Source organism: Labrus bergylta, chromosome 24, assembly GCF_963930695.1.
Source record: "Labrus bergylta chromosome 24, fLabBer1.1, whole genome shotgun sequence".
In the NCBI taxonomy this organism is placed as follows: Eukaryota; Metazoa; Chordata; class Actinopteri; order Labriformes; family Labridae; genus Labrus; species Labrus bergylta.
The window spans coordinates 12,023,116-12,050,075 of NC_089218.1; the positions used below are offsets into that span (position 1 = coordinate 12,023,116).

Genomic DNA, 26,960 nt, shown 5'->3' on the forward strand with positions numbered 1-26,960 from the left:
CATTGGATGCATTTTATTGTTTTTCTTGTAGTCAGTTTTGCCTTATAGTTTCATTTTAAAGTATATTATCTAAAAATGTATGATAAGCAGACTTAAACATAATGTATGATCTAACAGTCCAGAGAAAATATGCATACTTTGGTTGGTGGCCAATTAAATGAACACTAAATTTCGGGGATTGGGACTGGGGACCTCTAGTTTTAAATCCTAACTACGCCCCTGGAAAAGCAGCGTTTCTTCTTTTTCGTCCCCTCCCTCTCTTTAGGACCATGTAGCACCTCACTGATCCCTCGGGGCCTTGACGTCAGTGTTGTATACGGTGGAGATCTCCTGTGCGCGGCAGTGGTGGAGCTCACAGGCGCAGCGTCCGAGCAGCGCGCAACGCAGGGCGGCTGCGGCGTGCGACAAACTCTCCGCTCAGACCTCCCCGCCTTCGCTGACTTGTCACATAGCCACACACCATCTGGAAGGGATACACCAACACAAACCCACCCATTAGCATCCTCCTGCCCCGCCATGTCGTCCGCTGTCACCGAGACGGAGGAGTCGGCGCGCAGCTCCCCGCTGACGCCGCTGAAGCTGGTCGGGCTGGTGTGCGTGTTCCTGGCGCTCTGCCTGGATGTGGGAGCCGTGATGAGCCCGGCGTGGGTGACTGCCGACGACCAGTACTACCTGTCCCTGTGGGAGTCCTGCTGGAAGCCTGTGAGCACCGAGGACTGGCAGTGCAGCAGCACCTTGGGCTCAGGTAAAGTCACAATGCATGTGCTCATACATTCATCCATCATCTGTCCTGTCCTGTGCACACTTCACAGCACACAGGGTAGTTAGAATGTGTGTGTGCGAACAAAGAGTTGTTGTGAATGACAGCAGGGAGTGAGGCTGATGATGATGATGATGATGATGATGAAGGGGATGCTTCCTCACCTCTAGGAGGGCAACCCTGGATAAAAATGCAGACAATAGTGTGTTGACTCTACAATATATAGAAAGATTTTGTGCTGATCAGTGCATTGACTCCCTGCTGCTTCTAACCAAGCATAACAAAGCATCATCCTGCCAACCAGTGACACCACTGGGATCTCCATATTAATTATTGTGGAGGTAAAGTGAATGCATTTTTTCCATACCTCCAATGCACTATGAATGATTTTTTACTTCTTTGAACTTTAAAAGAAAATTAGATCATAAATAAGATACTTTGAGTTGTTTGTCTAACCTGCATCAGACGCATCTTTTCCTATCTCATCCCCTCCTTTCTCCCTACACAAAAAAAAGCTGCAGATGTGCCTTTTTGAGTACACACTGATGCCTGGCAAATACAAACCCTGGTGTTAATGGGTGCACAAGTGGCTGCAGCTCCTTTCAGGGATGTGTTTGAGGAGAAACAGAGGTGGATGAGCAGAGAGGATGAGGGCGACGTCTGTCCCAACGAGATGGACAAGCGCCGGTTGGCTGCAAACAGTCTATATTTGAGTGGGAGAATAAACAATGAGTTGATAATACAGACAACATAATGGGTTACTCTGTAATGGGGAATGGATTGAAAGTTTTAAAATCCTCTGGTTTGAGCTTCTTTCTGCTTTTCTTTGTCTTCTAGCAATCCGTTTAAATTAGATAAGCTTCACCTTTATTGTTATTGCACAAGTAGAGAGAGTAGAGAGTAAAGGGAGTAGAGTAATATACAGGAGTAATCAGGTATACAGTATGTGCAGTAGCACTTAGATTGACACAATGTGTAATGAGGGTGAGAAGGAAGGACTCTAATGCAGATCGTTTTAGGCAGACTTGCAATTTGTGTGTGTGTGTGTGTGTGTATTTGCAAGCGTACATGCAGGTAGTTGTGTCCAGAATCCTTGGTTATTAGTGCTGCAGCTCTGCTACCACCTTCATCGTAAAGTACACCAACTCTCCCGGGTGTTGCACCCTCGACTCAACGCTTAATTCATTCATTTGTCAGCACAGATAACCTGTCTCTCTCTCTCTCTCTCTCTCTCTCTCTCTCTCTCTCTTTTTTGTCCTTCCCCTTCTTTTGTTGTCTGGAAGGAGACCCTGTTGTCACACCCAGGAGAGATCTTTCAGTTTTGGGTTGAAGATTGATGTTTGTTTGGTTTCAAGGGAAAAGAGAGTTCATGAGCGTTACTTTAATTATTATCTATCTATCTGTCTGTCTTTCTGTCTGTCTGTCTGTTAATTGTCTGTTAATTGTCTGTCTGTCTGTGTGTCTGTCTGTCTGTCTATCTATCTATCTAAATATTACGTCTCTGCATGTCTGGGTTTGTGTGTATCTGTAAGAAATTCAATTTGTGTGTGTGCGTGCGTTTGGCAGAAGGGGAACCTGGGTTTCTGTGTGTGAATGCACGACTTTATGTGTGCGCGATTTTTGTGCCAATAAGAGGCTACCACGTTGAGCTGACCTATTTCTGGACAGTCTCCTCTGAAGCCCGGCTGAATATTTTATGTCACACTCTGATTTCTCTGTTGTTACATCTCCGTACCTCCTCTCCTAGGACCTGCACACACACACACACACACACACACACACACACACACACACACACACACACACACACACACACACACACACACACACACAAATTCTCATACACACACTTGCTGACACATTTTATGACCACAATTTTCAGTGCTTTCTTTCCCTTCACTTACACACTCACACACACCCAGACTCCAGGACTTCCTAATTAGATGTCTTGGCCGGCGACAGGTGTGTTTCGCCTCCTATGTGTGTGTGTGTGTGTGTGTGTGTGTGTGTGTGTGTGTGTGTGTGAAACATTGCAACACACACACACACACACACACACACAAAAAAAAACAAAAAACATGGATCTAAAAAGAAAATCCGGCCGTGCTTGTGCCAACTCTCTTGGCTTGTGCCAGCAGCAGGGGACAGACCAAAGCAGCAGTATCTGTTAAATTAGCTTGTTCCTTTCGTTCATTGTGATCTTCTGTTTTTGTTATAATGTGGAACTGGAACGATTGCAGCAGGACAATTATCTTTGAACCTTTTCTGATTTAGAAGGAGGAGCTAGCACACTGTTGAAGTTAGATGTTGATAATGAATACTTTGTCATAAGAATGCTTAAACCTGCATGGCAACCATACGGTTCAAAAAGGGCAGTAAGGGAAACATACAGAGAGATTGCTGATAAAGACAGCGTGACATTTATAGGCGTACTTGTGTATAAGCGTGTGCAATGAAATTGATTAATGTTTGAAGTCACATTACAGTAACATCATTTCAGTAGAATCCACCTTGACTTGCTTTGTGTCGGCAAAGTTGAAAATTTTTTGACTAAATTTCATTTCAACTTTAACTCTCAAACTCAGGGGTTGACCAGAATCAGGCCGTCTTGACCGTTCTCACCTCATGGGAAAGGTAGGCAATGGCAGTGAAATACTTTGTAGTCTGTTGGGCGACAGCCTCTGTACGCTCCAACCACTGAGCTAAACCAATGCCCCACCCACCACCATCACCAAGTTTCCATTCCTATTCTCCCTTCTCTAGTGCCATGCCAAAAAAGTGAGACTTTTCTTACTATTTTGTCCTAATGACTCCAGTGAATCAATCATCATCAATTTGAGCTTAATGTTTGAAATGAAGATATACGACTTAGCTGTGTTTAGCTGTAACATGGTCCCAGACATGGAACGACACAAGGTATGCCTCCAAAGGTGACTTAAGACAACATCCCCCAGCTCCAGTTAAATGCTCTCATCTCTGTGTTGCTGTCTTCTCCCCTAACAACAAGCACACTGCTGTAATGTATGCACAGAAAGATCATGTAATACTCCAATCAGAGTATGCAATCTTTAGTTCACAACATGCAGCGCATAGCATCCAATTAATTAGACTGAGAGGGGTAAACAAAGGCATGAACGATGATCCTGCTGAGCGGATTGGAAGAGAACTATAGTGCAGAAAACAGCTGTAATAACTGGAGTATAAAAGTCCTTGTTCCCTGATACAGGTGCTTTGGTAATCTTTATTGTTATGAGTATCTGGAGCACATTTCAGCTGTGTACAAAGGCCTTCATACGAGGCTGCAGTTTCACAACAGCAATCTTACTCGGCCAGACATAGTAACATGGGATCTATTAAATGAAATGTATTATAGATTTGACAGGAAAGGATGACAGAAAAAGAGGGAGGAGACGGAAGGGGAATAACATGCAACAAATGTCCCTAACGTTTACGTCTTTAGACAAACCCAAGACATTTGAATGATTCTGAAGTCAGTCTTTGGAGGGTTAAATTAAATCTAATTATATTAAACGCAGACCTCGGCTGACGTGAAGCGGCCGCGCTTGGCTGCTTTTCAGGCGTTTCCCTGTTATTATGTGCCAACTCTGATTTTTTTCCCCGAGCTTTCACAAAAATCCCAGTGAGTTTCTTAGTCATAATTGCAATTTGGATGTCGGCATAAATGCTATTAAACTAGAAGGATAACCATAATGTGAAGTTCACACAGCATTAACCCAAGACCACCAGGGCACCCCGATTTGGGATTCCCGTCATGTCAGGAATAGAAAAGGGAGAAAATCGGACCTTCGCTTCCTTCATATTCCAATTAAAAGGCTCAAATAAGGAATGTAAACATTGCATACAAGAGAGCTGTCTAGTAAAATTTCTGAAAGAAGTTGGGGTTTGCTGATGTGTCAGGAAAATTCAGTGAGTTGGTGGGGTGACAGTGTTTATATCCTGAAACTGATGCACTATTGGTTAGATCTTCATGGATGTAATGAAGCTGCCTCATACTCTTCTGTCTGCCTGTATGTTCCACTCTTTCACTGATACTGGGAGTAAGTCCAATCACACATGGCACTGATGTAAAAACTGATCATGTCGGACTCTTTTGCTTCGTCTGTCTCTTGGATATGTTGTGAACCTGACAGCGACTGTGCAGAACACCTGAAAAAAAGTGAAAAAATAAATGTATATTGGACCTAAATCTTCAGCGCAAACACCATAAGAGGCTCAATGTTCAGGTTTCAAGTCCTGTCATTTTATTCCCTGTGCTGTGTCTTACATAAGAAAACATTTAGAAGAATTGTCTTCTAAATGATGACAAGGTAACCATTAGTTAAGGCTTCAACACTAAATAATGATCAAATGTTGTGTGTTAGCATCCATAAATACGTTTTCATCCTTTCATTTATTACTTTCCAACCTCGCCACTGTTCACCTGCGCTGCCAATAATTCTTTATGCACACAAGATACCAGATATCATGCCAAAACCCCCAAACATTTACTCACCAGAATACCACAAACCCATCACTTCAACATGTACATGTCATATTAACTGTTTAAAAAAAAAGGGGGGTTAAAGGATTTTTTGCAAGTGCAGAAACTTCAAAAGCTGAACATCCAAGATCATGACAGCTCCGAGCGAAATCCTGGAAGTGAATTCACTCACATTTTGACAAATGGGATATGCTGTTAGATGAAAAATTTTGTAGTGGGCGTTTGGCCTTATAGGTTGACATCAGGGAAACTTCAAGCTGTCAGACACACACACACACACACACACACACACACACACACACACACACACACAAACACTGCACTCAGTTGAAAGGTGTCTGAACCTTAAAAAGTTACACCTCGATTTTTACCGACTGTCTTTCTCTCTTTATTCCCATTTGTCTCCTCCCTGCTTACATCATCTTGTCACGCTGAACCTGCTCGTCGTCTTCATCCCTCCTGTTGTTTCCTTTTCACATCGCCCTCGTCTTGACAACACTCCTCCCTATTTCCTTTGTAGTCCTTCAACTTCCATTTTTGGCTTTTTCCTCAGTTGAATGAACAATCCGCAATTTTTTGGTCGCTTTTTGCCATCCAAAAAAACTACTACATGTAACTTCGACTGAAACCAAAGTGCTCCAGATAGCTGAGAACAAAAGGTGTGCTGTTGCTGGCAGAAGGTTTGTCATTCACCTGACCTTGAGAAGAGGTTTCCCATGGCTCTCTCTTGGCATTGGTTATATTCTGAGATACTATTGCAATGTTTTTCTAACAATATTTGTGTGAGTGCTTTTGCACCTTTTTTGGCCACTGTTTCTACACATTTAAGAAACACATGCTCACTTTAAAATCATTTAGAGCACAACAATGTCAGTTTGGACTTTTTTGACCCAGATTCAGCCATCCCTTATTGTGGCAGATTTAAAATCAGTCACCATTGAAACCTCTATAAAATGTTGCCTCGTCGCGCTCTGCCACTCTCATCTTTCTCTATCAGCGTATCGATCCGTCTGTAGCTTTCACTCCTCTGGCCTTTTTCATCTGAACCCTTAAATGAATTGTCTTTTTCTCGCCTGTTTCTCTTTTTTCCATCTCCTCTCTGTTTGCTCCTCGTTCCCTCTTGTCTCTTCTTCTCCCTCTCCTTCCTCCTTCAGTTCGCTTCCTTTCCTCCCCGAGGGTTTCATTGTTACATTTCTAATGTTAATCATTTTCCCTTTGTAATTTCAGCCTTCTCTGTCTCCATCTCTCCTTTCCATTTTCTCCAGGGTCAAGTCTCTCCCCCTCTTCCCCTCCTTTTTCACCCCTCCTCCTCCTCCTTCTTCTCCTCTCCTCTGACTCCATCTCTCCTCTCAGTGAGCTCAGCCCCCTGAGACGCCCGTTCTATTTGTAGCGGCTGAACGAGGAATGGGAAATGATGTGGCATTCAGTTCTGTGGCAGGCAGACAGACAGGGGAATAGCCGGGGACCTGCAGCTCCTACTTGCCATCCCCAAAACATTCGCATAGAGACACACACACACACACACACACACACACACACACACACACTTCTCTCGGGGCATGATGGGGAAAAGGGTATTCATGTGCCCAAACACACATAATCCTTTTGGTGGATGCAAATCAAGCTTTCTTCAAAGCATATATGGTATCGCAGCCGCAGCATGTGATGGCATAGAAAAGCACAAAAAGTCTAAAAATAAACAAATTCTACTTTTATCTAACGTCATTAAAAGAGCAAATTAAAGTTTAACTACAGTATCTCCTCTGGTATTTACTTGCTGTTCCTATGTTTGTCGAAAATAAACCTCCTGTGTTTACGTTCAATTAATAAAATATGAATAACATTTCACAAAAGCAAATTGAATTTCCCTTCTTGGATGATCATTTTCGGCAGGCTTTTCTACTGTATATATGGTCACCATGTCTTTAGGTATATGCAGCGCCACTGCATCAGTGGTAGATTTCCATCTCTTTCATGTCATGCATAATGCAATGGGGAAATGATTAGACAGCTATCGTCTGCTTTTTATGAGTTGTTTGTGGGCTGTTAGTGGTCTTGAGCGTCTAGTGAGACACATTTCTCCCATTCGGATGCATGCCTCTGTTTGAGATGTTGAAATAAATTGGTCGTGCTGCTGGCCTGCTGCCTTTATTTGCAACAGCCTCTGAACAAACTTTGCAGCACACTGTGGTTTGTTCAAGGTCTGACGCCCCAAAACCAATACCAGTTCCAAATGACTGACAAGACTTTCCCATTTCTGGGAACAGGGGAGGAGGGTGTGAACTAGAGGAGCCCAGAAGGAGCGTCGGGGAAAATCTAGACTTTCATTTAAAAATAGTCCGAAACCGCAAATAAGAATGAATCAATAAGATTGATTTATCGCTCAGCCCTTCCTTACATGGTGCTAAGAAAGTCCACACTTAGCAAACACAAATGGAATTGTGAGACTCGCTTGTCAGCCACCAAACTTTCCTGTGTAAACTGTGAATCTCAGCAGTTCAGTAGCTCATAAAAGTCAGTGATGTTACAGTACATCCTTGTGTCAGCATTTCATGAAGGCATCTTCACCACCAGCTGTGCCAGAATTACACAGGATTCTTTGTGTGATCCTCTGCAAACAAGATGATGTGAGCAGAAGGAAACACAAGTGAACATTAACCGTGCGTATGTATCCACAATCTGCGGGGATTTCTGCGTTGTTTTAACTTTATTTATTTCCTGCGGCAGTGGCTCACACAGAGCTTTTGTCTGCAGCCATCTTTGAGTCTCCTCTTTGTTTTATTTTTTGAAATTGTTGAGCAGGTTAACATTTAAATGGTTGACTTGATTTGGGCATTGAGTACGATATTAAAGATTTGGGCCTTTGCTTTTGCTGGAGCTGGTTTGCAAACTGGAGCAGAGCAGGACTTGTCAAGCTTACATGATGTTTGATTGTGTGATGTATACTGTGAAATATAGGCTGAGCCTCTTTTCCAAGTTATAACATGTTGTAGTGTTAGACTTAATGCAATGATTGAAATGTTTGGACATCTGACAAAATACTTAATATATGATTCTTGATTTTACATTTGCAGCTCCAGGACTGACAGGTTGTGTTAAGGATACATGAATCCAAAGTAGAGCAGCTAATCAGCATGACAGCTTGGAGTGGCTTTACAGTAAAGAAAACCTGCGACAGTTCAGTGCAGTAATCCTGTCACAAGGCAAACAGTCACATTAGGAGCAAGAGACATTTCTCACAGCACAGCACAATGTGTGTCTGTGTGAGAGAAACTCGTCAAATGTGCAAGTTACACACATCAGAGTGTGTGTGCGAGTGAGAGGAAGAGGGATGATTTGTACGGTACATATGGAAAGTTATGCAGTTTCCTATATTTGTTACCATGTCCATGAAGGAATTTGAAAAATGTAAGTCTGCCACAGTGTGAGAGAAAGACAGAAAGAGGGCTTTGCATATTGTATGCATATAAAAGATAAAACAGCAGAGAGAGTTTCACAGTGAAAGCTGTGTTTGTGCGGGCGCATGATTTTTTTTTTTTTTTTTTAGATCTTTGCAGCAGTTTAAGTGACTGTGAGACAGAATCGTGCCAGTTACTGAAGATAAGTATATCTTATTCCAACAATATATATAACAAATACCACTTTAAGTGATGAAAAATGACTTTCCTTATGAAGAGGAAAACAATCATGAGGATACATCTTAGATTCAGTTTCTTAATCATATCTTTAAAGTGGTTACTTTTGTAGTTCTTTAAAAGGCATCAATATTAATTTCAGTCTTCTTTTTAAACCAGTTAAAAACTCCTAACAGGAGGTTTAGTGTATAGAGGGGTCAAACACTCCGCTGAACGCAGCTTAATTGATAAATACTTGCAAAATGTCACCAGACATAGCAGATGAATGATCAAAATAAGTAAGCTGTAGCTAAAGTGAGAGAAAAACGATTAATCTAACGTGTTAACAGTAACAGTGAAATGTGGAAATGACAGATAAGTTGGCAAAATGGTCAACCCTAACTGTTAGCCTGAAATTGGTGTATATGGTTTCATGGTCCTTTCTGTTTCTAGTGAACGTGATTTAACCATTGGTTAGTCTCACATAACATTTGATTGACGTGCCTCACAGAGTTTGGGCTAATGAAGCTCACATGAACACATTGCCAAAGTTCAGTGTGCTCCAGTGAGAAATATACGTCCATTAGAGGACGTCTGCATACAAGAGAGAGATGTAATTTCACATGAACTATTACTGAGGACATTTGTTTTCCCTTCTGGTGGTTTTTGTGATGCCTTTCGGTTTCGTGCCGACTTGTGATTGGTTGAGTCTGCCTCCACAGACTGAACCTGCTCCATGCTTGGAGGGAGGTTAAAAAATGAATGAAGGATAAACCACCTGAGCCTCCTGAGAGCCTTGTTTCACCCTCGCCTCCACCTCGCTGCCTCTCTCTCTCTCTCTCTCTCTCTCTCTCATCTCTCATTCCGCTCCTGTGTACCTTGTTACATCGCTTCTACAGGGCAACTTTTTGGGCGACTCTCACAGGGGCAACAGAATTGCTTAGATGTTGTTGGTTTTGCTGAGCTGACTCCAGATTTTTTGCCTGAAGTGCTTCTCCTAAAAAATGAAGCAAACAGATGCTAACATGTGCAGACAAAACCACACGGGCAGGTCAGACTCAGGGGCTAGAAAAGAAAAATTGGGCCTTCAGGTTGGAATACTTTGGTGCTGTTTACTGTTGCTTTGCATTCCTGATTCAACTTTGTGTTTGCACCAAAGATCTGTCTTTCTATCTCGCCTCTCTGCTCTCTTCATCTTTAATTTCCTCCTTCCCTCCCTGCCTCCCACTATCCACCTCTTCATCTCATCTTTCACCTCTCTCTTTCCCTCCCTCTGCCTCTGAATCTCTCATCTTTCCTTATCTCGCTCCTTCACCATCCATCTTTCATAAGGTTTTTTACCACGCGAGAGCAGTAAATTTAGGCATCGCCTGCATTTACACGACTCAAACAGCTGTAAAATAAAAATAAATTCACCTAAATGTCCCTGCAGTGCCTTGAATCTGTACTGACAGCTGACGCTGTTCATTGATGTTTCATACAGAACTTTTAGTTTGAAGTTTGCTTTCTGTATGTCCTCAAGGACTACAGATTATTTAATGAGTAATACAGCACTTTCTTAGTTTAGCCGTGTTGTACAGAAATAGGTTGTTACAGCAGCTTACATGAGCCCGGCCAGTCTGACAGCATCAAATCTGATCACAGTTTGTGCCCAGACAGGTGGAATAAAAGGTTTGAAATGGTCAAATTTATTTTCTCCCTCTGAGCCAAGATGGATTACATGACAAGCTGTGTGTATGTGTGTGTGTGTATGTATGTGTCCAGCCCCTAAACACCCAGTCACATATAAAATAAAGAATTTTCACACAGCAATCCATCTTTTCCACTTAAATTTACTTAATCAGTGGATTAGCTTGTGCTACAGCTGCATGATGTTTTTCACATAGAATTCAAGATGCTAATTTTGCCCGACGACCAAAATCAAGACAGCGCTGACCTTTGAGCGAAAAGAAAGTTTAAACAGAGGGAGCTGATGTAGCTTAGAAGCCCTTTTTCACCATCCAGTTTTACTTTGAGGGACACTATAGTCTCAGTTTTGCAGAACAATAACATTTGAGGCCACTAGTGGCAAAGGCAGACAAACTATAGTTCATGCTAAACATGCGTTTGAGTCTTTGTCAATTCATCTCCTTTGGAATATTGAATGATTGTTTCATTTCCTTAGTCACTTCAGCCTTCTAGCTGCGCAATTATTTGTCTTTCCATGAGTCTGAAAAACTACAAGCAACATCAGTACACAATAATCGATTATGTTCTGTCACTGCATCGATGCAGAATCATCCACTTCTGAATGGCGATGCATCGTAGAAACAATTCATTTACACGCCCCAAAAAGCAGGCTCTTAAAACTCACCTATAGGAGGTACGGTGTATCCTTTCCCCCTCCAGTCTCCTTTGTTTTTCCTCCCACCTCTGCTCTTCTCTCTATTTTGTGTTGAATTCCTGTCTGAATGTGTCTTTTTATATCGACCATTTAGGCAACCGGCTGCATCTAAAAGCTGCCTTACCTTCTGTCTTTGCACACCTTAAGTAGGAAAACAAAAATACTCAAATCTTGAGTTTGACGTAATGTAGGGTACTACGTTTGGGGAGTGTCTTTTCATGTGACAGTGTATCTGTGTATGTGTGTGTGTTGTGTGCGTGCGTGTGTGCTATTTCCGAGTGCATCTGGCCCCGGTGCTTCCCTATATATAAATGCAGACAGATTTTTGATAAGATGCCAGCAGAGCTTTTTAGCCGATGCTTTTTGTCAGCTCAGGTATTCTAAGTGCTCTCTCTCTCTTCATTACTTTTACTCAGCGCTGCTCTGTCTCCAGCCCCTTCACGCCCTCCTCACCTCCTCACCTCCTCCTCCCTCTCTCTGCCTCGCTCTACCTTCACCACTCTCTTCCTCCTCTTCCCCCCCCCCCCTTTCTTGACATTTCTTTTTCATGCTGCCCTCTCTCTGTCCTTGTAACATAATGCCTGGCCACTTTTTTATCGCCCATCACCCTCTCCACACATCGTCGCCACAAAGACCTTCTCCTACTCTCACTCCAAATTGTCTCTCCATTTTTTCCTTGATTCACTTTGTTTTTTCTTGATCTTATTACACAGTTGTTTCTTCTCTTTCCTTTGTTCCCTTCCATTCTTTACTTTCTTGAATCTACCTTCTTTCATCCTCTTTTCTCCTTTACTCTTTATTCATCAAATGTGCACTGACTTTATCACCTTTTCTCCCCATATCCTTGCTTACTTCTTCACTTCATACCTTTCTTTATACCTCTTTTCTTTTCTGTCCTTGCTTCCTTTTCTTTATTGCCTTTAAATTCTTTTATATTCTGCTTTTCTCCAAACTTTGTCTATACTCTTCTAGCTTCCTTTATCAGTCCCTTCCTTTCCTCTTCCCATCTGAATCCATTGATTCATTCATTCTTTCTTTCTTTCTTTACTTTCATTGTCTGTAATTTTGTCTCTCTCCTACATGTGAAACATTGTTTCACTTCAACAACCATCTCTCCTTTCCCCCCTTCCATCTCCTTCATCATTTTCTCCCTAATTCTAGTTTTCCCCTTCCTTCCTCCTTCCTTCCTTCCTTTCATTGTCTTGATTTTATTATTTTTCAAACTTTATCCATTCTTTCCTCCTTTACTTCTGTACTAACTTCTCTCAACTTTCCTTTCATTGTACATTTTTTTCATCCTCCTCCTGTCCTATTGCCTCTTTTCTTTGCTTCTGTGATCTTTAAATCACTCATCCATCTTGCATCTCTCTCCGTCTCTTTTTTCCTTCATTTTTATTAAAGTTCATTCAAAACTGAATCTTTCTTTCCCTCTTCATTCTCTTTTGTTCCCCCTATTCCCCTTTTTCAGTCCATCACTTTCTTTTATTCCTTTCCTTCCATCCCTGCTCTTCCCTCATTCTCCTTCTAATCAACATACTTGACGATGAATATAAAATGTCAAATAAAATAATATGTCTCTGGTGGTTCCGTCTCTCCTCCGAGGATGCCTTCAGGGTCGAGCATTTCATTTTAGCCCTGGTGTGTGTTCACTACTTTGCATTTTTTTCATGAATATTCTCTAAATGTTTTTATGCAACATGTTTCTCAAACACTTTCTCTGTCAATCTTCCTTTATTATAGGCCTCCTCCTCGCTCTCCATCTCTCACTTCTCCTCCTTTTTACCCCACTTCCCTTGTTTCCTTTCCAGACTGGCAGGTTGCTACGCTAGCCCTGTTGCTAGGGGGTGGAGCCCTGGTGCTGATGTCATTCCTGGTCGCCCTGGTTGCCGTGTGCATTGGCACGAGACGGCGCTTCTACGCACCTGTCGCCTTCATGCTCTTCGCTGCAGGTCAGCACACACACACAATGAACTGTTGTCCACACACACAATGTCATCAGTGCTGGGTCGAAGGCCACACGCTCATTATGTGCTAAAGTACACACACCTAATGACACACACACACTTAATTAGCCAATTTAGACAAGGTAGCTGGAAGGTTGCAGGGTAATCACATTGAAAACTGACATGCATTTAAATGATAATCCTTACTTACTCATTCAATAGACACACACACACATTTTCACACTGACACACACACGTTTCCTCTCTCCCTCAAACTCATTTAGAGAAAATCTTATTTTTATGAGTCTGGCCCAGCAGGGTCGGAGCAGAGCGCCACGCCTGTCTGTTTAATTTCCCCAGCCAGCCCCAATCTCCAGTTGGACGACTGTCAAGTTCCCCACGTTGTCCCCGTCCTCACCTCCAAGAATAATTAGAAAATGTCTCTTTTTTTGGGGCATGAAGTGCTTCATTTTGCAAAGCGTGATGTGTTGCCTGTCAGATGTGTTTTTGTGCAAAGTACAGTGGAGCGATTCAGCACTAAAGCAGAAATCTTCTTAACTTAAAGGGATGGTGCAGAGATTTACAGAAGCTCTGCGGAGTGGGAGTCGCCGTATCCTACTTTTAGAGCTTGTGTGGGCAGTGGAAATGCAACAAGTTGGAATTGAATATCCCTATTATACTGTATTTGTCTGACATTTGACTGCTCATTTAAATACAGCCACTTCGTATGCTGTAATGATTGAAAGGCTTTTTCTGTCTTGAGCCTCGGCAGAGCAAACAGAGAGTCTGACATTTCCAGCTTGAATACATAAAAAGGTACAAAGTCAGAAGTGTGACCCAGGAAACTTGCATTTAAACACTTTCTTTAATATTTACCTAATGTCTTTAGTATAGACATATAAGAGTCTCCTTCAGATAACCTGATGCTATCGGTGCAATGACTTTAGTTTAAAGAAATTCAGTTTGGTTTCTGAGAATTGATGTTTTTTTCTGTGATGTTTGGCAGGTGGCTGAATAGCTAAGCCTCAGCTGCAATTTCTAAATAAAAAAATTCCCCTCAGAGGCATGAATCAGAGCTGTAGCAAATTTGAGTCATTTGGGAACGAAGCACTTAGCTGTAAATGCCAAAATTGATCCATAATTGATACAAAAATGTGAACAGAACGGTTTAGGACCAAATGAGTTACTGCGTCCCATAAGGATACGTCTGACTTCTTCCCATTGTTTGCACACGCAATGCAACGTCATTTGAACTTCTCTCCTTGCTGCAGCGATATAGAGGTGTACTCTAGGGCGTGTCTATGCAGTATGACATCACTGTTGATGTGCTAACAGATGCAAAAAGGTAGAATCCGGCATCAGCCGCCACATGTTACAAAAATATGACTTTTCAGTCTTGTCATTTTCTTCCTGACTTATACCTCTGAGTTTTCATTCTAGAACCAGATGTGTTTTTCTCCACATTTGCTCATCATTTGTTGTAAAAATGATGAAGCAGGGAGAGTTTCTGATCCATGTGACCTTCGGATGTGTTCCCACTGCCAGTCGCTAAAAGATTCTTTTCAAAAAAACGACCACTTACAGATCTTCCGACAGTCCACCCCCTTAACTTTTCTGAATTCTGCTGAAACACGGGATGATCTACAAAACTTCAGCTTCTCGCTTGCCGTTTGTTTGAAGATTTACTGTTCACTGCTTAGTGCTGTACTATTGGCAGCTCTCCCCTCCTGTTATCAGCTGCAACAAGGACAAGGACAACCATCCAATAAGGACATAATAAACATCCTCTTTTTTTAAGTATAATCTTGAAGTTTTACTGGGAAGTCTGCCTAAAGTGTGCAGCCATGCTAGCCTGAAGGTCTCTTCCTCAATTGGGTACTCTTTCATTAACAGTTTGAATAAGATAATTTATGCATAGTCATTACAGTGCAAGAGATATTATCAAGCAGTTATTGCTGATTATAGGGTTCCATTGAGCTTCCTTTTTTCTTCCTAAAGCCTGTGTCAGAACCAATCTTTGCACAAGGTTTTGAGACTGAAATATTCAGAGAATTTCAAAGTCCTGGTCAACGCTAACATCTCTTTGTTTGCTACATAAGGTGCAGCAGATTGCAATTGCAGTTTATAAAGGATGACAACCTTCGGAAAATAGATAGATATACAAGGTTTTTCCTAAGGGAACTGGAGCGGGTCTTTAAAAGTGGATGATGTTTGTCATTTTGAGCGCCATGGAATGGAACTAAATGTGCCAAATCACTGAATCAACTTTAGAATATTAAACTTTGCTTTTCGAAAAAGTCCAAATGCACCCTTTTGATTCAACACAAAACAAGCATGAATAATTGAATATGTTGTTTACGATCCTGCAAAGCCGAGATGAGTAACCTTTTAACATTTTACAAAAAGAAAAAGGAAAAACACAAGCTGTCAAAATGTATTTACTTCACTCGTGATTGGACATAAGCAACATCTCTAAATGACATCTTAAAAGCCAAACACAGAGGCGTTTGTGTGTTTTGGGACCCTCAGTTAATCATGGATCACATACACACTTCCTCACAACCAGCTTCCTCTTCAAGACTTGTCATTCACACCCTGCGTGTTAATATTTGCATGCTTTTCGGATTTTAAGCAGTCCGTGTTTTTTTTTTTTTCTCTCATGCAGGAAAGTGCCAGAGCGTGTTTGTGTTCCCGCAAGATGAATTCCCTTTGAAGGAGTCACGATTGATGTGTTCCCCTTTGTTCCACTGCCATACATATCTCCTTACCCCCCCCTGTTAAAACAGCTATCAGTTCTCCCTCCATCCTCCTTTTTTCACCTTCAATCATCTCTTTATCGCTTTCTTAACTCGTCCTGTTTCCTTTGACTCTTTAGTCACTCTCATCCTTTTCCACTGTCTCATTACCCCAGATCATCCATTCTGTTTTCCATGACCATCCCATTCTTGACTTTCTGTTTGATTCGTTTTGTTTTTGTAAAATGTGCTACATGACGCAAACAGCGCTAAATGACAGCCTCTCTTTCCAGACCCAATCAATCCTAATCTCTAATATTATTCAAGTTATTTATTACTGCTTTAAAATATAAAAGAAACAAGTGTAGGTTTAATCTACTTTTGCTAAAAGAATGACATAAAAACCTCAATATTGACCTCCTTATGCTAGCTTTAAATAAAAGAACCTTTCTTCCCTGATGACTCACATATTTGCATGAATGTACAGCTGTTCTTTTAGCATTGATAAATTACAAACTACATAAATACTTTCAATATTAACAACCCTTCTGCCTCTTCCAGCTGGAGCCCATGTGGGTGTCTTGCTAAAATAGCTATGCTAGATAAAAACACTGACTGTTTTATGTATCATGAACTTGCATGATCTAGTTTCTATGTCGACTTTATAGAGAGGAAGGACCTGCAGCAGTACCACAGTGGATTATATGTGTCCTTAAGCTTTTGCTGTAAGTAATTGTATTTTACCTTGTATTTATTGTCTGCCTGTGTCCCTCCAGTTGTCCTCCAGGCCTGCAGCTTGGTCCTCTACCCCATCAAGTTCATCGAGAGCATCAACCTGAGGATCTACCACGAGTTCAACTGGGGCTACGGCCTGGCCTGGGGGGGGACCATCTTCTCCTTCGGCGGGGGAATCCTCTACTGCCTCAACCCCAAGAACTACGAGGAGTATTACTAGCTCCGTTTCAGGCCGAGAACCCTTGAGTCATCCGATAAGAGAGGTATTCTGGGGGTTTAGGGCTATTTTATTTTAATGGCTCAATTTCCAACAACTGTAGGGATTACTTGATAGTGGACAGAGCCAATCGCCACAAGCTTCCCTGAAGGGGATATTCATAGGGTGAAGCTGGTGGCTGGGGGATTTCTTTTCTTGCCTCACTCAACAGAAGTGTAAGCGCTGAGGTTGATGGGTATTTGAATTTACAGCCCCAACATCGGTTCTGGGGGTGGGGAGGAGTCTTATTAGTTTATTCCTGGGACTTGTGACACACCTGGGCAAACTGACAACCCTGCAGTAACAGCGGATGGAGCTTTGCGTGACAATGCCACCTTTCTTCTTTCTTCCCTGTGAACTGCACTGCAAGAACTGCTCTTAGTTTGTCACAAGGAACAACCCATCTTATCGACTCTGTAACTGAGGAAACAGGATGTCAGACTGGGAGGCTTTTTCTGCACGTTAACGCACGCATGCACATGCAAAAGGCTGTGTACCTTCACCTGTAAACATCAAATCCTCGGGTTGGACATCTCCGAGAATCCAAACTCTTGTCTCCTGCTTCATCGGAGCATCATCCTCATCATCGGTGCATTGTGAAGAAGTCGTGGCATTTTGTTTGTCAGACTCCTCTGGAGCTCTTAACTTTTTCACAAGGACGTGGAAGAGGATCAAGCGTTACTGTTGCGCTTCATAACTTTTCATAAGACAGATTGATTCCTGTGGGTGAAGGCAAGAGTGGGGGAACAAAATAAAGACACCTGCTCAATATTCTGTTATCGACCCACTTGTCTGTAACCACGGTGAGCCACAGGGTGTGCACATGCAGCTGTCATGATTGATTAGCCATGGTCAGAGGTATGAGACAGCACTGCGCTCAGCTGCCTCCGAGGGTCTGCTAAATTTTCGATTCCCAATAAGGCGAGTTTCTCCACCATGACGAACGAAGCATCCTTCCTCATCTCGTCCAGCTCCTCTGCTTTCTGTTTGTGGAAGGGAGTGTCATCTTTGACCAGACAGATACGGACTCTCAGTGGACATCAGAAGTTTAGGAAAGTAACGATCCACAGAAACACTCTAGGGAACTGTGGCTTTACTCAACACTCTCTGGGGCATTTAAACAGTTTAGTCTCAAAGTTAAAGGGGAAGTGTTACCTTCAGCTTCAAGAGGCTGACATCCCTCTTTGCTATAAACTGCTGTCCATGGGTCTAAAGTCCAATACTAGAATGCAGTGATAATGCATGTAAGACTGATTACACATTTCAGTAAAAAACACTGTTAAGTATTGTAAAGGGAACAATCAAGAGAGTCAGATGTTAGATTAAAACTCATGGTCACAGGCAACAATGGCCTAACCCCTAGTATGAGAAGAAATGCTTAATTGTGTAAACATTGCCACTGGAGATGACTATTTATAAACCGGATCAGTGTATCTACTGAGAAGTTCAGGCCACAATTCATTAACATCAAACCGCCGTCTCCTTGTCTACAGTAAATGTCAGGGATCCGCACTGAGCCCAGACTGAGCAGATTGGTGAGAAAGCAAGTCTGGCATACACGTGTTGGCACAGGGAAAGCAAATGTCAATCTCAACCAGTGTCAAATGTCAGTGGGAGACATAAACTGGGAAAACGTGTCAAATGGTATCATTCATCACAGCTTTAACACCATACATAAAAAGATCATCTTATTTATCATGGTTTGGAATTGAAACGCTTTTTTATCTCGTTTCCATCAAAACTCAAGTTGTGCAGATGTTGAGGATGGATTTAGTGCAATGTCTGGTTGTGGATGCAGAAAGACACTTTCAAACTTCTGTACTGGTTTTAGATAGTGGCTCAGACCATAAAGCAGGTAATAATTCTAAATTTGGCTTTGATTATGCAAAAAAACCCTTCATGTTTCCTCTCTGCTGATGTACAAATTCAACTTCCTCAGTGTGCTGAATTACTTTCCTCACCCTTTGACCTCCTCTCTCCCTTCAAAACACATTCTGTACATTTGAGATGACACAGGCAGCGGTATGCTAAATAAGATTTCTCTGGCTGACATTTTGAAGATAGAAGCGGCGGCTTCTCTGTGCTCTCTATTGTCACATATTTACCACGGAGCTGTCGAGCAACCATCAAGTAAAAATAGGATCCGGGCTGCCTCCCTCGCCACCTTTTCAAATTGTCGAGCGGTGCATCCGCCTCACGATTCACGCAGCTGACAGAAGTCCATTTATGTTATATTAACTGACACAATGATGTTTACCACAGAAGATAAGAGAGATTTCCTGTGTTGTTGATGCAGATCAGCTGTTTGTATTTTGCAGCCCTGCCTGTCACTTCAACTAAAGTGCTTTTAAAACCAGCTTATTGGAAGTTAACAACTGAGATCACTATGACTGGAGTTATCAGATAACGCTTCAGATATCAGCCTGCAAATCACAGTGCGAGTCATAACAACTTTGTGTTTTAAGTTGGACTTTGAAAAAAAAAGGACATTGTTATAGGGGTTCTGGATATGAATGTGTGAAAGACGGTTATCAATGAGTAAGAGTAGTGACAGCAAAATTAGCCTGTCAAGTAGTTAAGGGAGCAGAAACTTGCTAAGATAGAGCCAAGTTACAACATCTACAAAGTCTATCTATGCTTTATGCATATTATAATAAACAGTTCCTGCTTGGGTACAACACATTGGAGTAATTGAGAAAACATTCAGTGAAGCTTTTGTCTATATAACCTCTGAAGAAGACTTTGTAATCCCTTAAATTTGTGTACTTTCCCCTTGTTAGGTCATTGGTACCCTGAGTGTACAAAAAAACATTGTAATTTGCAGGCTGTCATGTAAATCATCTCTTCAGAGTAACCTTGTGAGAAGGATGTAGTGGAGGCTGAAGCCACTTAATCTCACTTTACAAGCCTTTTCAGGCCGACATAAACCTCATGTTGTAAATCCACAATGTAAATTCTATTAAGTAGTATTGAACTGATGGATGTATTCTGAAAGCAGGGTCTTCTGAGGGGCAAAACTATCCTTAAAGTCAATGCTTTTACGAGGATTTGTTTTACTTACAGCTCTCACTATTGCAGCCATTATTCCATTAGTCACAGCGGCTCTGTGGGTCAGCGTTCTCTTTCTAGCATGTGACCCAGCTCATGGGTATTTCATCAGTCTGAAAGATGTCACAGCTTCATCGTGTTCGGTGGTGGGGCTCCAGTTAATCAGTGTTTCTCTTCGTCAGGTCACCACATTTTCTGTCGGGTCACTGACGAAGCTTTTTTGTATCACCCGACTCGGTGTGTTGTTCCTTCCATGCGTGCAGAGTGAAACAGAAGTCCCGACATAATGAGGAAGTGCCGAAGTAGAGATCATCACCACCAGTATGATATTTGATATGACCACCACTGTATTTAATACTGTATGATCACAGCTTAGTGAAGGTGTTTTTGCTACCTAGAAACGTCTCTGTGCTTTGGTGGTGTAGAGGAGCCGTAGGTATAAACTCTGTAACAGACCTGGGTTAAAAATACTAAGAAATAACTCCCAACACACCATTAAATAAAAGTGAAAGGACTAAAATAACAATTGAAATACATGAATACAGATGAACTACCAAAAGCAACTTGCAAGCTAAATCCCCTCTCTAGTTTGAAATCCTCATTTCTTCAGGTATTTTAAAATAATGCAGCTGCTGCTATTACTGAATCTTTTCACCATGATTCCTTCTGTATTTTCAAAAGTGTAGTGCAGCAAACAAATGTTGTTTGACTGCTCATCGCTGCTTCCTTCAGGAGCCAGCAGATGCACTTAAAGTTGTTTTGATTTCTTAATTGGGAGCGGAAATTAATGTCGCGTCAATCGCAATTAACAGCCTCTGATTCTGAATGACAATGCAAATATGTTTGCACCAGTTTCTCAAATGACCTACATGCTTTGATTTTTAATGAAGCACTTTAATGTGCCTCTGAGTAAATCATTTTATTTGTGTGAGGCCCCTCGGTGCTTTATATCTTCGGGGACCTACGTGAGCTTGACGACATGCTTGGTAAAAAAAACTGCCCTTTAATATTATAATTATCACTTGTGGCCCCAGGGTGTCTGACCCATGCTAATTCCTTGTATGTTTTAGCTCAGGTCTGAGTCGTATTTATTAGCATTTATTTGGTTATTAATTTACTGATGAAAAGTAGAGGCTCGTAAACAGAGATGGCTCTGTTTTATGCATCAGCTCCCAGTAGGCTGGAGAGAAACACTGTCTAATGATGTGCATAGGGATTTAGGAAGTGTGTGTGTGTGTGTGTGTGTGTGTGTGTGTGTGTGAGTGTGAGTGAATGACAGAGGTGTGTGTGTGTGTGTGTGTGTTGGCATGCTTTAGATGCCATTGTAGAGATGTCAGTAATCAGCATTTATCTCTTTGTACATTGGCACATTAAAGCACTCAACAGAATCTCTCTCCCTCATTTTGTTGTCAAGTCATCTTTCTTCCTCTTTTTAATCTCTACTCCGCTCTGAAATGATTCCTGCCATGTTTATTTTGCTCTCAGTATAATCCCAAACAGAATAGAGATCTTGTTAGCTACATTAAGCTCAGTATCCAGCACAGCAATGCTCGGAGGTTTCCAGGTAAGCTACGTTAAAGTTGTCCAAAAGGTCTGATCTTCATGGAAATGGGAAAGCCCATTAACAGAGAAGTAATTAAAAACATTCATGGGACTATCTCTGAAAATAAAAAGGTCAAATCATGTGGCTAAGATGTGTCTTTGAAACATAGTTAAACTTTTTTTTTAACCTTAAAACTTTTGACACTTGTTTGCCATTTGTAGTCAATTAAGTGGAGGACATATGTGCTTTTAAGCCGGTGCGAATTGACCATGTCAGTAATTTGTTAAGTAGAACTTCAGGACAAATTGCCAACCATACTGTATTTCATCAAACAAAGAGGAAGAATAATCAGATGTTGAAGAGTTATTGGATTCAAATCAAATGCAGTTATATGGTATATGATATGGAAGACGGATAGGAGGTACACATGCATTGTACTACCAGAAGATACAAACAAACCCTGAAGGAAGAGGCTTAAATTTGTATGAGATGCTCTAAATCAGGTGGTCTGAAAAACAAACTTTGAATTAAGTTAAAAAACACAGCTTTTACTTTTAAACCGAGTGTTTTCAGTGGTGGTTCTTACAATGAATGCTCCAAATTAACTAAATAAAGCTTCTTTCTTTTACGTCCACTTACCAAGAACTATCTCTTGCGAAACCTAGATTTCTCCTTGAGGAGCTCTAATTTTCCCTCATTATCTGAACGAACACATTAGAGACTATATCTGCTGCCAGGTTCTGACTTTCAAGTGTGCTCTCAAGGCCTTGTGTGCAAACACTCCTTCTGCCAATTACAAGTTGTAGTGCCAGTTTATCTATGGAGGAAACCCTCCATGGAGTCAGACTCTTGACCAAAAAAATCACTTTCCCTTTACAAAAAAAACATATTGACTTAATTTCTACACTCAGCCCCCACAGAGACATTTATTTGTTATTTATGGCAGGGAAGGCGCAGTAAACAACCCGTGAGTGACAAAAAGAGCTTAAGATTGGTTGTTTGAAGTAAACTGGTTGGTGATTGCTGCAGTGACAAGCGCTCTTCACTGCAGTGAACATCAAGATCTCTGCAAGAAAGAAGATCTCATAAAGTTATGTAACAGTTGGTTTTCATGCAGCAGTACCCTGAAGCATTTTTCCATGTGAGTATAGTGGCATAGCTGGAACTACTGCATCTCTTTAGTAGCCTAGAAATTACATTTTGAATTACATTTGTGGTTTTTTTTCCAGGTGATTGGCTTAAAAACTGTAATCAAAAAAAAAAAAAAAAAAAAAAAAAAAATGTGTTTCTTTCCCAGATCTCATTGCTCATTCACAGGGAAGAAAAGCAGATACAGCACAATTACTGAGTTCAATTTATAGCACAGCTGATAAACTGGAAACTCTGGCTCCAGCAGGGAAATGATTTCTCTGCCACCCAGACTGCTGACAAAAAGCTCCAGGAGAGTCGGAGGGTGGTTAAGGAGCTGCACGCCTCGTCAGCGAGCTCTCATCAGCTCTGTGAGTACATCTAACGTCAGACGCACTTACCATCTGTGTCATTTAGCCTCAAACAGATCCACACAATGAATGAATGATCTGAAGATAAACTAATACAAGACTGGATTATGTATTCTGCTCAGGCTCCATTTACTAGATTTTTTTTTTGTTGTAAGATTTAACCACACTGCTGTTTAGTTATTGACTCAGCCCTGAAGGAGAGGACTCCAGAAAACATCTTTCCAAGACTCACTGGCCTAGTTTACAGTAGAGAGTTCATACTGTAACCCAAACCTGTGCTCATACTGCCACCTGCTGTTCAGTTTCTGCCAATACGACCCAGAGCTCCAGGTGGAGAGCCACCAGTCAATACCATGCACTTATTTGGAGCAGTTTTTTGTACTATTAGTTAATTTTCTTCGGAAAAACAAATTCCGCTCTATTACATCTCAATACAAGAAAACGAGGAAATGGAAGATCTAATAAATGAAATAACATTTTGATTGCCAGATCCATGATTTCCTTTTATTTTCTATTTTATCTGTATGTTTACTCTTTTGATGTTTTTAGTTATTCATGGTTGTATTTTATTTTCTGACCTACTTTGATAAGCACTGTTAAGAAATATCCTGCTTGTATCATGTATTTCAAACAAAGACCCATGGAGAAGTAAATAGGGCTATGTTGAAGGCTGTATGATATATTTAATGTTTATTTCCTGCACACCATGCAGGATGCATTATAATTATGTAGTAGGAGTAGTAACTTCATGTAAGCTGGAGGGGGCGCTAGCAGCGGCTTTTAGCTCCCGATGAAAAAGAATATAAACACCGCCTTGACCCTTGACCCAGCATGAAAAATATTCAAGGTATGAAAAATGTGATATGAACATGTAGCCACGTTAATCTTGCTCATAAATACGTCAAATAATCATATTTTTTCATAAAATGAAATGTGATTGGTTAGTTTGTCTTCGACCTCACAAAACCTTTGCTTGAACAGTTTTCAGTCAATTAGCTAACATAGACTGTAACTATTAAGTTGCTACCACATGTGGCGTTTATTCGGAGAACTAGAATAAGTTAAAGTGTGTTTAAAAAGTGTATTAGTTTGTTATGAACAGCTTTACTTTTCAAAAGGACGCAGGGAGAGAAGCAGTTATCAGACATTCACAGACTGCTACTTTTACCAAAGAAGATGCTAACTGGGAGGAGAAGTTGTTTTTCCAAAGACTGAGGACAGTGAGGAGGACTACGAGGAAGACAGGCGACCTACAGTAAGTAAGAAACCATCATGAACAAATATAAATATCAAGAATGAGCTACAAATCGCACAAACGGCATTGTTTTTATCTGAGCCTTCAGGGACACCGTACTTTTCAGTCATGTTCCCATGGTAGGCCTTTAGACCTCTCTTTTTTTGTGATAACCTTTTTTGTTATTGCCACAAATACAAATGAGAACTGTTATGAACACTCAAGTCTACCCTTCCAGACTGTAAATATTATCTACCATAAAACTAAATTGATAAAGAGTACATTTCTGACCTCTTCTGGTAGAACTTGTGAACTGCACGACGCCAGGACAACACTGCTATTTGGCTACAGGTGCAACATTTTCTGAATCTCTATAACTAACAGGGTGGTAATTCATCTAATAAAGTCGTAAATATATATATATATATATATATATATATATATATATATATATATATATATCCATCCCCTCCTGTCACAGTAACCCACACACAAACAAAACACCTCTCCCTGTCCAGACACCAGCGCCGGATTCGGACTTCCGTCGGCTGCCTGCCCGAGATGCCAATCCGTGCCTAAGTTTCTGTTTTTGGAACACCTCATTCCCTCACAGCACCCTCCTCGGGATCTCAGTACTTGTGAGTAGCCTAGAGAGTGACTGTTGCCCGGAGCTGCCGGGTCCATCATACCATCATATCTAATTATAGCAACTCTCGCAGACTCTTAAATGTGTAGCGCGTCGTGCGTAATGGAGCCATTACTGTAAATCAAGTCCTACTTCTGACGAGCCGGGAAGTCCATGAGTGTCAGAATATCAATCTAACATTACGAAGTCTTAAAAGAGACGGATGAGTGAGTTTCCCACAGTCTATGGTTTCATACCACAGGGACCCTCATACTGAAGTGGTTTTGTATTTTCTCCCAGAGCTTAACTTTAGTTTGCAAAGACTTTAAGCCGAAATGCCTCTTCCTTTGTAATGAATAGACTGTTTAAGACTAGTAAAGTTTAAATTCTGCAAGGCTTGACCCACATTCATATGCAAGTGAGCACTAACTCACTGAACTCCTCTTGGTCCAAGAGATTGAGGTTATCGGGAGAAAACCGTGACACTTCTCTAGAAATGTTATCACATAGTTTATCCCCTGTCACATGACCACCACACACAGGAGGTCTAAGTTTGCCTCGCCTTAATATTTGGCCACTACATCATCGCCCCCAGTGCGGAAATAAACGTCCACCAACACTGACGCGTCCGCTGGGTGTCAGGTTTTACGCATGGCGTCCGCCAAACGGGATAAGGGGCCACGCGAAGAGCCACCTACTCCAAGCATCCTACTATTTAGAGGTGGGAATGCTCCGACACCCACCCACCCACCCACCCTGCACACCTGCTCCGCTCCGTCTGTGACTGTCTGACAGACCGGGCCAGTCGTCCTCCTCCTGCCCTCGCCCCCTTCCAGTCTTCAACCGGCGCTCGGCTCTTGTGTTCACACCTTGCGCTCCTTCTGGGTCTGGATCTGTATTCTGGATTTTTTATTTGTTGGAATTAACCCGTTCGTTGACTAAACCCCGCCCCCCCCCCCTTACGTGTAACTTTTAACACCCGGTGCCCTGTTATCGATGGCGGAGGGTGTGCGTCCCGAGGACTACTGCGACGAGCCAGTGGAGGACGAGTTTGGGGAGATCATAAAGTGTCGATCCGGTAGGAGATCAAAGCGTGCTTAATGTGTGTGTGTGTGTGTGTGTGTGTGTGTGTGTGTGTGTGTGTGTGTGTGTGTGTGTGTGTGTGTGTGTGTGTGTGTGTGTGTGTGTGTGTGTGTGTGTGTGTGTGTGTGTGTAGAGAGACCATATGCTTGTGTGTGTAATATTAAAGACCCATCTGTCCACTGATGGGAAAATATCCTGCTGAAGATACCTGATACCTGTGACTACAGTTCATCATGAGACTGATAATGTCTCAGCTGCACACAAATAGCAATCAAAAACTCTAAACTATTTTTTAGATAATATAGATCATTTTATGATCCGTAAGATTGATTTTGAAGTTTATAATTAAGTATTTGACCTGAAAGAATCACTGCTCCGTCTGTGTGTTACTTTGTTTTGTATTTGGGGATTGTTTAAAGTGCTAAGTGAAATCTACTTATAGACACAGACCAAATAACATGTGATAACAAGCGAGAATGTGACTGTGGCTAACACACTTTGCAGCCTCTGTATGATACTCTCACTGTGAGTGTGAAAATGTGCACTACATTTCCCATGAACACTATCGTCCTATTGCAAACAGGATGCTGGCACTTTGCAGGCCATTATCAAATGTAAAAACAGCTGAAGCCCTTGACCTTGTTGAGAACGTTTTTTTGAGTTGTGTTTCATCAGAAAGACATCTGAGAAGTTTTTATTGGAGTTATAGATTCATAGGATGTCAGTTATGTGTACTTAAATACTTTAGCATGAAATTGGTTAGATTTTTGTCAGTGTTTAATTCATGCAAAACAGTGCTTTTTATTTTTTTTTAAGTTGGTTGAGAAGTGAGAGATTGATGAGGTAGACATACCGTATCGTGGCTTTTAGTACCTGATTGTGTCATGTCCCAAAAACACTGGATCCTTCATTTCCCATAATGCAATGGAATAAACTCTCCGTATTAGACCATCTAGTTGGTAGCAAGTGGCAAACCTCCAGGATTGGAAATGAAACCATTG

The 26,960-nt window shown here is 41.5% G+C and overlaps 2 protein-coding genes across 3 annotated transcripts in view; both read left to right on the forward strand.

Annotated features, from left to right (window-relative positions):
* Positions 1-233: 233 nt before the first annotated feature.
* Positions 234-21,363, forward strand: LOC109998078 (transmembrane protein 47-like). Its single transcript, XM_020652814.3, has 3 exons — positions 234-745; positions 13,067-13,207; positions 16,713-21,363. Exons 1-3 carry the CDS (start codon positions 517-519, stop codon positions 16,889-16,891), a joined length of 549 nt encoding a protein of 182 aa, XP_020508470.2. The 5' UTR covers positions 234-516; the 3' UTR covers positions 16,892-21,363.
* A 4,300-nt stretch (positions 21,364-25,663) lies between these two features.
* Positions 25,664-26,960, forward strand: part of dmd (dystrophin) — a 238,097-nt gene continuing 236,800 nt past the window's right edge. Inside the window, exon 1 of one of the 2 annotated variants that reach the window (XM_065952214.1) lies at positions 25,664-25,954. In XM_065952214.1, coding sequence (XP_065808286.1) covers positions 25,873-25,954 — 82 coding nt within the window. In that variant the 5' untranslated portion in view covers positions 25,664-25,872. The remainder of the gene's footprint in view (positions 25,955-26,960) is intronic. The other variant, XM_065952213.1, reaches the window with a different exon arrangement.

Bases quoted from the DNA above. Each gene is read 5' to 3' on its own strand.
- LOC109998078 (XM_020652814.3), top strand. From the start codon at position 517: ATGTCGTCCGCTGTCACCGAGACGGAGGAGTCGGCGCGCAGCTCCCCG. The intron at 746-13,066 runs GTAAAGTCACAA...TTTCCTTTCCAG, and splicing joins CAGCAGCACCTTGGGCTCAG to ACTGGCAGGTTGCTACGCTA. The intron at 13,208-16,712 runs GTCAGCACACAC...GTGTCCCTCCAG, and splicing joins CTTCATGCTCTTCGCTGCAG to TTGTCCTCCAGGCCTGCAGC.